The 13389-nt window shown below is 39.0% G+C and overlaps 1 protein-coding gene across 1 annotated transcript in view; it reads right to left on the bottom strand.

Annotated features, from left to right (window-relative positions):
- Nucleotides 1-13389, bottom strand: part of SPOCK3 (SPARC (osteonectin), cwcv and kazal like domains proteoglycan 3) — a 405672-nt gene that overhangs the window by 103000 nt on the left and 289283 nt on the right. The window contains exon 5 of the mRNA XM_056114055.1: nt 12536-12659. Coding sequence (XP_055970030.1) covers nt 12536-12659 — 124 coding nt within the window. The remainder of the gene's footprint in view (nt 1-12535; nt 12660-13389) is intronic.

Below are 13389 nucleotides of genomic sequence, written 5' to 3'. Positions count from 1 at the left end.
CTATGTATTTGTCTTCCCACTACTCAAAAGTAAAAAATAGGGACATAAATATATTTTTCTTTGAGGAATACTTTTTGCATACACCAGTGAGACACAGTTCTACCTTCACTTTTTGCTACATTTAGCTGATTACAGACAGACAGACAGACAGACAGACACACACACACACACACACACACACACACCCCGCACTGTATGTTGGGCCACTCCCTGGAGTTTAAGGCTTACTTCTCCTGAATTTGTGCTCAGGTTATCAGGTTATTGGTATCCAGATAAACCCACAGAACCATAGCTGCATGTAGTGCCAGAATCTACCAAGCCTCATACAAGGCAAGCATTGAATGCCTATTCTATCTTACAGGCCTTCTTTATTTTTAATAATAAAATTCACTGTTTGTTCTTACATCCACAAAAATCATTCAACATGTGTCATGTAGCTAAATCAAAATGTTAAAACATTAAGTTTCTAAAAGAAAACAAAGGATTGTCATCTGCAAGAAGTTGTAATTGCGGAAAATGATAAATTTTATTTATGCTAAATATCTGAAAATACAATTTTAAAATAATACTCTTCAAACCAGTAAAAATATCTACAGTATATGTTTATAAGATACATATTGCAATTTTCTTTAGAAATTCTAAGAAATGTAGTTAACATTAATCACTTCTTCTATTGTTGAAAAACAACTGTCAACAAACAAAAATTTCTGCCCCAAATTCACTACTTTAAAGAGTAAAAGTGATTTAGAAAATGACCTTTGGACTTAGCCAGGTGGTTTTATGCAAATTATTTCTCTGTGCCTCCCTGTTCTGATCTATAAAAGGAAGATAATATACAAAGCATTGACTTATCCTCACATAATAGAGCTAAATAAATGCTTGCTCAATAAAATATAAATATACATTACATGTGAAATTAAAACTAATGCAGTGAAAAGGGCAAATATTATCATACAGTATCATCTATGTATAATCTGCAAAAAAAAAAAGAGGTAAAACTCTCATTGATTCCCAGGCTTCATTCATAGCTAAGTCACTGGCAGGCACTAGAATATGGGAAACACTGATAAACCTCTGAAAAATCACTTAGAACTTAATTTTAATTAGAATTTAATTCAAGATTTCTTAGACTATGACTGGGATCAATTCATTCTGGGAACTATACCTATGTTCTTTTAGAAACATATGTACAAAGGTACTGTATTCCAAGTTGAAAACCGTAACCAGACAGGGGGTTGGGGTGAAAAGACGTAGAAGAATATATAAAGAACACAGAACAAGGTCAAATCGTTTTCACATAGTATGAAATACTTCAAAAATCTTGGTATTTTTACATTACTAACAAATGCCAGTTTTGGTAAAAGAATGGGAAGACAATCCATCTTTTTTTTTTTATGTAGGAGTATTGCTATTTATTCAGCCTCTGATTAGCTGATTTAATTGGGCGTGAACTCCACCTGACTATATTTTTCATTTTTTATAATTTTATATATTGAATCATCATGAGAGCAGTTACAAAGCTTTTGGGTGTAAGTCTCGGTCATACAATAAACCCCCCATACCTTCACCAGTGCCCATTCTCTACCCCAAAAACCCCAGTACACCCCCATCCCACACCCTCCCCCTACCTGTGGGGCAGATGATTTCCACAACTCTCTCTATACTTCGATCACGTTCAATATTTTGACACCAGACCCACCATTATTATTTGGGATTTTACGCCAACACTCGGATCTGCTTAAAAGGCAACAGTAGACAATTTGTTTTCTATTGCTGGTTATGAATATTATATGATGTCCCATAGCTGCAGCAGTGGCCGTGAAATTTTAAAATTTTGAAATTTTAACAATGAAATCTGGAGGGGTTTGTTCCAAAACCTGTTGGGTTCTGAGATTTGTTCCTGAGTCTCTGGGATCATGGCTGTTAAGCAGCTTGATCAGGAGCCAGAAAGGCTGTTTGTGGGCGGTGACTTGGGGTCTCCTTGGGATGGAGAGGAAAGGGCTGTCTCCACCCCCATCCCATGAGGCCCCGCATGTCTCTTCTCTGCGAGCCCAAACCTGACTGTCCAATGGCCTCTTGAGGATGGAAGCCAGTGAGCCACCTAGGGGGAGCAGGTGGAGGGACAGCACCCTTTCCCCCCTGGTGTGGCCTGGCGACAGCAACGTACTGTGGGTACAGACGCATTTCTGCCAAAAGCCACTGGGTTCTGAGATTTGTTTCTGAGTCTCTGGGATCATGGCCATTAAGTAACTTGATCAGGAGCCAGAGAGGACGTTCGTGGGCAGTGACTCAGAGTCTCCTTAAGGTGGGGAGGAAAGGGCTGGCTCCACCCACATCCTGTGAGGTCCTGCGTATCTCGTCACTGTGGGCCCAGACTCTCCAGTGGCCTCTGGACGAGGGCGGCTACCAGGCCGCCAGGGGGAACAGGCCAAGGCACAAAACCTATTTCCACCTGGGTTGGCCCAGTGACAGGTAACCTACTGCAGGGACCGAACGCATTTCTGCCAAAAGCCACTGAGTTTTGAGATTTTATTCTGAGTCTCTGGGATCATGGTCATTAAGTAGTTTGATCAGGAACCAGAGAGGCCATGCCTCCAATTATGTAGCTGAACCTGAGGTGGTTTGTGGATGTGTCTCCCACATACCTAACTTTTGGCCATTTACTTTCTCAGTATACTTTATCCCAAGTTTCTGGGGTCTGGCCCAAGGCACAACAGCAATTTTGGGGTATCTGGAAGTCTGAAGGCGCCATCAGGCTGCTGATGCACTCATCTCACAGGTACAGATTGACCTGCTGGTGGCACCATATCCTCACCATCTTTTAATTCGATCATCAAGTAGTTTTCGGGAGGGCAAGTAGAAGCAAGTAGTTAAAATTAGTGAATTAAAATATCTCAGATAATGTATTACTAATATATTAGAGAAAGGTATGTGAGACCAACATAACTTTTATACTTTGCATTTCCCTAAGGAATTTTGTTAAAATAGTTGAATACATTATTAAAATGACAAAACCTTATACATAAAATGACAAAAACAAATTGATGATGTGTTAAAATAGCATTTCACGGAAAAGCTTTTGTGAAATGCTATTTTAACACATGGTTACTCCTACTAATGCAAGATGGTAATCTCAAAACACATTAGTAGGTAAAATTAGGAATTAATGATCATTTTGTTCTAAACTTATAACCCAAAATCTTGAAAGGTCATAAAGTAAGTGTATGTCTGTGTCAACATTAAAGAAAGAGAAGTATAAAATAACCTTAAACTCCTGAAGAATTAGGGACAGATAGCTGATGACGAAGAGAGATTAAAATATTAACCTCAAAAGTAGGGCATGCTTGCTTAATTTTAACATATTCTGAAAGCAATTATAATCCTAGACCATTTTATGCTAGAAAATTAAAATAAGGCTGACGTTAAATTTCTTTAGTTTATAAAAGTTTCAGACTGGAGCAATAGCACAGCAGGTAGGGCGTTTGCTTTGCATGCAGGCAACCCAGGTTCAATTCCTCCGTCCCTCTCGGAGAGCCTGGCAAGCTACCAAGAGTATGCCTCTGGCATGGCAGAGCCTGGCAAGGTCCATGTGGCATATTGCATATGCCAAAAGCAGTAACAACATATCTCACAATGGAGACATTACTGGTTCCTGCTCGAGCAAATTGATGAACAACAGGAGGACAGCACTACAGTGCTATATAAAAGTTTCAGACAAATGACTCAATAAAATTAATTTAGAGGCCGGGTTGACAAATTCACTGCTACAGCAATGAGATCCTGCAATATTTGTAACTGAAAAGGTAGAAGAATTTGTGTCTATTTAACAATAGAATTAATAAGGACAACAATCCTATAAATATGACACATAATATTTGAGTTAAATTTAGTTTTCTTATTTCTGCTTTTCCTTTTTCGAAGAAAATCATTTGAAGTTATAGTTTTCCTTAACCTTTATTTATTCATTTAAATATAGTATAATGAATTTATATATTGAAATTATATAAATTTATATATAAATTGGGCTGGAGTGACAGCAAGCAGTAGGGCGTTTGCCTTGCATGCAGCTGGCCCGGCCAACCCAGATTTGATTCCTCTGCCCCTCTCGGAGAGTCTGGCAAGCTACCAAGAGTATCTCGCCTGCATGGCAAAGCCTGGCAAGCTACCCGTGACGTATTCAATATGCCAAACACAGTAACAAGAAGTTTCACAATGGAGATGTTACTGGGGCTGCTCTAGCAAATTGATGAACAATGGGAGGACAGTGCTACAGTGCTATATATTAAAAATATGCAAAACGTACCATTTATGTTCTATACATATAAAACATAATGAGGAGAAAATTGATTCTGCATTAAAAACAAGTATATATAATTAATTCTATTCAATAAATTCTTAGAAAAATATAAAGAATATAAAGCAGTGACTTTTAAAATCTTCAACTGTTAAATTACAAGTCACATTTTAAATAATATTTAATCCAAATGGCCAAGGCCTTGCATGTGGCCATCTCTAGTTCAATCACCAGCACTGCAAATGTTCCCAACTCTGTTATTTTTGACACAGAGCTGAAATCAAACCAAAGAAACAACAACAAAATTAAACCAAATACGAGTACATACAAATTTTCAAATTTCTAATAGGTGTCAGAAATGTTCTAACACTCAAAATTCATATGTAAATACTAAAGTTAGAAACTATTAAGAGAAAGTAACAAAAGGTTGAACGTGGGGAGAGCTGTCTTAAGCATGCCTGTGGCTTGTACCGGAGGTCTTCAGCTGCTGGGGCTCTGCTTGGGGTGGGGAGGGAAACTCAACAAACCCCCTTCCAAGGGGCCCCAGTGAGGAAAGCCAGGGGTGGAGGCAGGAGACTCTGTGCTGTTCTCTTCTGGGAGCAGGGTTTTATAATCTCTGGGTCTTGGCCATTGATGGGATTATATGGAGCTGGGGGTAGCTGGTGGGTGTAATGCCTACATACTGGAAGATGGGGCGTCTGGGTGGATGGGGCCCCTTGGAGGAGGGTGGGTTGAGTTTCCCTCCCCACCCCGAGCAGAGCCCTGGCAGCTGAAGACCTCCAGTTCCAGCCACAGGCATGCTTAAGACCACTCTCCACATGTTTGGACAAGCCTCATGCATGAAGGAACTGGCCGAGGAACCCAGGTGTGCAGGACCTGGTCCATACATCTTTAAGCCTGCTCAGATTGGGATGGAGGCCTCCTCCACCCAGACCCCCATCAACCAGGGTGTAGGCGTTACACCCACCAACTGCCCCTGGTGCCTTGTAATCCCATCAACAGCCAAGACCCAGAGACTATAAAATCCTGCTCCTGGAAGCACATGGCCACATTTGCAGCTGCGTGACATCTTACTATCTAATTCTTACTCTGGAGAACATGGCAGGCTACCAAAGGTATCTTGCCCACATGGCAGAGTCTGGCAAACTCCCCGTGGTGTATTCAACATGCCAAACACCAGTAACAATGATGGGTCTCATTCTCCTGATCCTGAAAGAGCCTCGAATGTGGCACTTGTTAAAACCTCAGGGCTAGGACGAAGGAGACATTACTGGGGCCTGTTTGAGGCAATCGATGAACAACAGGATGATAGTGATAGTGATAGTGAAAAAGGCCTGAAATACAGAAAATAGATGACAACAATCTTAAAACATTATAGAGAATATCGTAGCACTGTAGCACTGTCCTCCAGTTGTTCATCGATTTGCTCAAGCGGGCTCCAGTAACGTCTCCATTGTGAGACTTATTGTTACTGTTTTTGGCATATCGAATATGCCACAGGGAGCTTGCCAGGCTCTGCCATGCGGGTGGGATACTCTTGTTAGCTTGTTGGACTCTCTGAAAGAGATGGAGGAATCGAACTCAGGTCGGCTGTGTGCAAGGCAAACATCCTACCTGCTGTGCTACTGACAATTAAATAGAATTTTCTCAAATTGAACAATAAGTAAATAGTGCCAAATTGAACAATAAGTAAATAGTGCCCCTGCAATGTCAATATTATCGATCTATTTTATAAAATACAATTCCCCTTGTGGTTAAATACTTAAAAAATAATATTTTTAGGCCATGCAACATTGATTCTCAACCACAATTACTAAGAAAAAGTTACTAGAATTTTCATTCAGATTCAAAGGCCTGGGCCCATGTTCAATGTTTTGTAGTGTCTGCAACCAGAGTTAGGAATTGAAGAGTTAAGGGGCTGGAGGGCAGTGTGCTTGCCCTGCCGATACGCACAGCTAAATTGGGTTCAATCCCTAGTATCCGATATCCAATAAAGTCCCTCAGCACTGCCAGGAGTAATTCCTAAGTGCAGAGCCAGGAGTAATCCCTAAATATGGAAGGGTGTGTGGCCCAGAACAAAAACAAAAGGAAAGACAGGAGTTAAACATATTAGTTTTCTATTTGTTTTCCTTCAATATTTATTTACATACACAATTTCTTATAAAAAATATTCATGCCTAAGGAATTCACCATTATTTAGTTCAATGGCTGAATAACTATATCAGAATAGAATTTAAAATGATTTGATGTTCTGTCTTCAGGGAATTTATGTTATAAATGTCTTGCTGAGTTCTAAAAACATTAGTATTATTTAATAATTCTTCTCAGCAAACATTGTATACAACTTACACAAGTCATTGACAAATATATTCATCGTCTAATATAGATACTCTATTGGAGAACAATTTTTAGTTCATAGTAAAGCTTGACAATAAAATCAAAATAGTTTGCCTCAAGTAAAGCAACATGAACTTTTATGTTTGTGTCAATTTCAGGAATGATTATTTATCAGATAACTTTAAACAGAATTATATCTTGATGTTTTATGAAATTGCTGAATTCAAAAGAATTCAGAAAACAGTGGGTACTTTTAAAAGAAAGCTTAAGTGGACTTAGAGAAAAATAACTCCTTTTCATAACAGGAAAAAAGAGATCACTTACAAGAATATTTCTTATGAAAATCACAAAGTCTCAATATTTATTCTGGTGAATCTATTTTTCCAGTTAATTATATGTCTCTTTCCCTTTCTGTTTATACATTTTTTAAAATATTCTGAGGATTTCTAGACAAGGTGACAAAAATCAGAGCATGAACTCTTATAATCATTCCAAACTGGTCATACTGTGCTTTGGGAAATATTTTCCTAACGTATATTCTATCTGTATAATTTAGCAAATCTCTAACTTTGGGAACTTTCTGATAATGCTCTTACACCCCATTCTCAGCTCTTTTACCCACTGTACTTTGAACTTATCTCACCTCAATTAAGTCACAGAGTGGAAATATAATTTATAATTTCATCAGTGTAAGTTAAACTTAATGAAGAAAATTTATACCTCTAAAACAAAACCTGCAATGATATTTACAGTGCAAAATGTACTATAAAGCAATGTAGAGAGTTGCTTTATACTATAAACTATAAAATAGGAGGGTCCAATAAACATATGAATAAGAAAACCTGAAAAATGAAAGTTTCCTTTTAGTTTGGACTGGACTTCCAACTGAAATTTTCTTGGGTGTGGAGGTGAAACAAAAAAGGTTCCTTTACTTTATTTTATTGAATCACAGTGAGATACATAGTTACAAGACAGTTCATGATCGGGTTTCAGTCTTTCAGTTATAAATGTTCCAATACCCGTCCCTCTATCAGTGTACATTTCACACCACCAATGTCCCCAGTGTCCCTCCTGCCATCGTCACAAACAGACCCAGTCTGTCCCTATGACAGACACTCCTCTCTCTCTCCTCACTTTCTTTTCTTCTCTCTCTTCTCTCTCTCTACTGCTCTCTCTCTCTCTCTCTCTCTCTCTCTCTCTCTCTCTCTCTCTCTCTCTCTCTCTCCCCCCCTTCCCTCCTTTTGGGCATTATGGTTTGCAATACAGAAACTGAGAGGTTATCATATTTGTTCCTTTACACTTTCAGCACACAGTTCTTATGCAGAGTTATGATTTCCAGCTATCTTTATCATAGTCATCCCATCTCTATGATACTAATACCACACATAGAAGAAATAAGTGTCTGGAGGATTGGTTCAGGATTGGAAGCAAGCTTCAAGTGCGGGGGAGAAGGCAATTGGGATAGACACAAGGGCAAAAAAAAATTTTATTGAAACTTATTTCTAAATATGTGATAGGAGAGGGAGAGAGAGAGAGAGAGAGAGAGAGAGAGAGAGAGAGAGAGAGAGAGAGAGAGAGAGAGATGTTTGAGAGAGAACCAGCTTTTCCAGGTAGAAATCAGCAAGGAAGGAAACATTGAGACAAGCCAGAGAAATGCAGGTTCAATGGAGAAAGCAAACTTGAAGAGCAAGCCCAGATCCTCTATGGAAGGAGCAAATCTAGGTTCTGGCTAGCATTTGTTACATCAGGATTATTCAAGAAAGGATTAGGGTTTTCAAGCAGGGACCCTGCGGAGCTTCCTGAACGGAACCCTGTTAGTGAGTTCAAATGCCTCTGAATCCTCCAAAGGATAACGAGAATTGTCCTGACAGTGTTTTCTCAGTTTGAATGTTTTTTCCCCACAAAGTTTAATGAATCAAAATCCCAAAGATACCGAGACACATTCATCCATATTTCATTTCCAGATGCTACAATGAAAAAAATCATAAAATGGTCATCTAATAAAAGACACATGCCTCTGATCTAAAGTCAAATGGTTGAGGATCTGGTTAAATCCAGTGTCCAATAAGCCTATAAAAGATATCACTGAGGGTTATTTACTAGAAGTGCATGCTAAACTAGAATCTCTGATTTTCACTATTTTATACAGTCCAAACACAGTCCAAATGTATTGTTAGTGAACAATATGTTTAACATTAAAATTAGTGATCCAAATTAAAAAATAAACCAAGTTAAATTAGAAACTACAACAAAGAACTTTGGGATTACTAAAAACTGTAGCACTGTAGCACTGTCTTCCCATTGTTCATGGATTTGCTCGAGTGGGCACCAGCAACTCTCACAACAAATTGTGAGACTTGTTGTTACCGTTTTTGGCTAAAAACGGTAATTCATTTAAAATAAGTCTTCCTATGCCGTTCTCTGGAAATATGCCCCTTATTGCAAGTGATAGTGTGAGGAAATATATGCAAGAAAGGATAAAGTAACAATTAAAATATGGGAAGTTTAGAATGATATGACTAAAAATATAAACAAGATCATAAAATTTGTTATCTGGAGGTCCAGAAAGGTGGCTCCATGGTAGAGCACTTCTAAAACTTGTGTGAGGTCCTGGGTTTGATCCCCAATGCCAAGAAAAAAAATACAAAAAATTGTTTGAGCAGGACAGTCATACTTAATATGCCTCAAAGGAGGAAAATGAGGAAATAGCCTGGATAGCTAATAATTGGAGCGATAGCACAGTGGTAGGGCGTTTGCCTTGCACGCAGCCAACATGGCCGACCCGAGTTCGATTCCTCCGCCCCTCTCAGAGAGCCCGGCAAGCTACCGAGAGTATCTTGCCTGCAAGGCAGAGCCTGGCAAGCTCCCTGTGACGTATTCGATATGCCAGACACAGTAACAACAAAGTCTCCAATGGAGACGTTACTGGGCCCGCTCGAGCAAATCGACGATCAATGGGAGGGCCTTTACCTACCTTTACCTTAGCCTGGATAGACATATAAGCAACTTACTGTATAGGTTCCTCAAAATTAACAACAAAGACCCTTCAAATCACTCTTGAATGTCTTCATGTCTTATGGAACTAAATTGCTAATCTCTACTGAAGCGTCTAAAAAGAGATACTCTCATCCCCCAAAGTATGTGATAGGACTAACGTGTGCTCTCCAGGAAAGAAGATACTCTGGACAATACCTATCTATACCTCCAGCACATTGATTTATTAATCTGAGAAAGGGGTACATTTATTTGAGCTTAGAAGGCAATAAAAATTCCAATCATTTCTTTGACTCAACTTCTTCAATCATTAATATTTATCAAATAAAATTAAGATTGATATTTGCTTCCCTTATAGCTCAACCTACCACTCTGAATATCACAGTTTGCATTCTCCTTTTACTTTAACACATTAGAATATTAGTTTACATAAAATTATCATACTGAAATTTGCAATTTGTGCTGACGATATGAATTTTCCAAACTTGCAAAGCTAAGTATCTGGATACTTCTTAATTCATCAAGATCAAGGTCTTGCTAACTCTCTTCATCCTAGAAGTCTCTACACTTTCATATACACCTTTAAAATAATAGTTACTTGTTGGCTATATTAAGAATACACACTATTTGGCACTAAAGTTTGTACCATGCATATATTTTGCAGGGGGCTGGAGCGATAGCACAGTGGTAGGGCGTTTGCCTTGCACACAACCAACATGGCCAACTCGAGTTCGATTCCTCCACTCCTCTCAATTCCTCCTCTGCTCCTCTCGATTCCTCCGCCCCTCTCGGAGAGCCTGGCAAGCTACTGAGAGTATCTCGCCCGCACGGCAGAGCTACCTGTGACGTATTCAATATGCCAAACACAGTAACAACAAAGTCTCCAGTGGAGACGTTACTGGGCCCACTCCAGCAAATCGATGAACAACGGGAGGACAGTGACAGATATATTTTGCAGAACTAATCTATATTTAATTTTTATTATAATTAGTTTTTTCAAGATTATTAAAAATTTCACATGAAGATCATAACATAATTATGCTACATTAATAATACAAATCATAATCCCTGGATAAAGTAAATTTTGTATAAAAGTTACCTGTTAAAAATAAATCAGGGAGTAAAATATATTTGGGAGAGGGATCTGAGAAAGAATACAGAGTTTAAGGCACATGCCTTGCGTGGATCTGGGCATGGTTCCCCAACACTGTATGGTCTCCTGAACACCGCAGGTGCAGGACTCCACACAGAGCCTGGTTATTCCCAGGCTTTGCATCTGCAGGCTACCACATATGCAACGTATAACCGCTGGCCCGGTTGGCTGAGAATAGAGTAAAGGGACCTCCATGATTCCCGAGGAATGGGCGTGGAGGCCCTCCCTTTTTTATTCAACTAACTTTTCAGTATGTAAAATCAGACACAAATTGAGTTTATTTTCTAGAATTTAAGTAATCTTTTATTCATTCATTTAGGTTTCTTACGAATCACTGTGAGATACACAGCTACAAAGCAGTTTATGATTGAGTTTCAATCACAGAATGTTCCAATACTGGTCCATTCACCAGTATACAATTTCCACCACCAAAGTCCCCAGTAATTTTTTAATGAGCCTATTCAGATAAATTTCAAAGTATCTAGGCACTTTACTTTTATGATTCTGAGATATCTGTTTAATAAAATATAAATAGAAACCTGAGAGACCAAAGGAATTAAAGTGCTCGCCTTGCACATGGTCAAACCCAGCTGGACCTCTGGCATTGCATCAGGTCCCCTGAATACTGCCAGGAATAAGCACTGAGCGTTCTGGTGTTTCCCCCTTCTTTCACTCAAATACAAATACATGAATATAGCTGGACCCAAAGTTTTAGGTAGGAGAATTGTGATCTTGTATTCCTTTCCTCATATAATCTTAAAAATCGATCAATGTCTTATTAGATAAAGGCTTTTAAAAGTCCTAAATATTTGAGCAACCAAACTCCTACAAAGGACACAGAACTATGTACTAAAAGAGAGCAGACTCACTGAATCAGAGAAGATATCAAATTTTTGTATGAATATCAGCTAAACATCCTTTTATGCTTTTTATTTTCTCATCCACATCCACTAAAAGTGGTTCTGGAGAGCCTGAGAGGTAGTATAGCAATAGTATAGTGCTTACAGTTCTAACCTTTTAAGTGGCTGACCTGGAGTTAATCTCCCTCACCATATATGGTCCCCTAAACCCTCCAGGATTGATTCCTGAGCACAGAGTGAGGAGCAACTCTGAACACTAGCAGGTGTGATTCCTTTCCAACTCTCCCATCTCGACTCCCTGCCACCACACCAAATAAAAATAAAGTGGCTTTAGAGGTTTATGTGAGATAAAATGAGAAAAAAAATTAGATAAGAGCATAGTAATATTGACAGTATATAGCTTTTACTGTTAGCATAAAAGCAATCTCAGTTACAACCCAGCATGGTGCTGACCTTTTTTATTTTATTTCCTAATAGAGGAAATTTCGGTTTTAATATTTTAGGATGCAGGTTTTCACAAATACAGTATTTCAAACCTTTAAAAATTCTGATGTTGGGCCAGAGTGATAGTAGAGTGGGCGGGCGGCTTGCCTTGCACGTGGCCAACCTGGGCATCCCACATGGTCCCTAGAGCACCACTATGAATGATCTCTGAGCACAGAGCCAATAGTAACCTCTGACTACTCCCAGATGTAACCAAAACATAAATAAATTAATTAAAAAAACAACAAAACAAAATTCTGATAATGAAGAAATAAATATATATTGAGCAGTCCAAATCAGTGAAATGATTTAAAGAGTTCAACAAACAACAGGGGCAACCTCATTAGAGAATACTTTTAACCACTTATAAATATGAATCTCTATTTTATACTCATTGCCCATGGTTTTGTTTACCTGTGAAGAGTAGAGATGACCGTCTGAACCACAGACAGGGCTGGCAGGGGCCACTGGGCATGGCTTGCAGTGAGAAGACACGGCACCTCGCCACTGCTTATGCACCACGCCTGCATCTTTCAGACTGTCGAAAAATAAGACAATAATGCTCAGTGTACTCATTTTAATAATAGAGTATTAGCATTATACCCTTTTCCCACACATTCCAACTCTTCAAGATGAATTAAATTGGTAATTGCATGCCCATTTCCCTGTTATTAATCCACGGGTTCATCATGGCAATCTTTTATAAACTTGTTTTCTTATTAGTGAAACACCATGAGGTACAGTTATAGACTTACAAATTTTTGTGCCTGGGTTTCAGTTATACAATGATCAAGTACCCATCCCTCCACCAGCGCCCATCCTCCACCACCATGGGTCCCAGCATCCCTCCCACCCCCCATTCCCCCGCTTCCCACCCTGCCTCTGTGGCAGGGCATTCCCTTTTGTTCTCTCTCTCTCTCTCCTTTTGGGTGCTGTGGTTTGCAAAAGAGGCACTTAGTGGCAATCATGTTTGGTCTATAGTCTACTTTCAGCATGCTTCTCCCACCCAGGAGGAGCCTCCCAACACCCTTTATTTGGTGCTCTTTATTTATAAAAATATTTTATAACATAATCTTTTATAAACTTTTACCTCTTCTACTAAAGTTTTCCTAGGATAATTCCTAAAAACACCCTGCTCACTATGCACATAGCACACACACACACACACACACACACACACACACACACACACACACATATATGTATATAGTTTAGTTACTAATTACAAAATGTGTTTTTAAAGGAAAGTCCAAGAAGCAAAAGTGAAA

The sequence above is a fragment of the Sorex fumeus genome, unplaced genomic scaffold (assembly GCF_029834395.1).
Source record: "Sorex fumeus unplaced genomic scaffold, SorFum_2.1 ptg000024l, whole genome shotgun sequence".
Classification (NCBI taxonomy): Eukaryota; Metazoa; Chordata; class Mammalia; order Eulipotyphla; family Soricidae; genus Sorex; species Sorex fumeus.
Note: the sequence above shows the minus strand (reverse complement) of the source record. Positions and strands in the feature narration are given on the sequence as shown.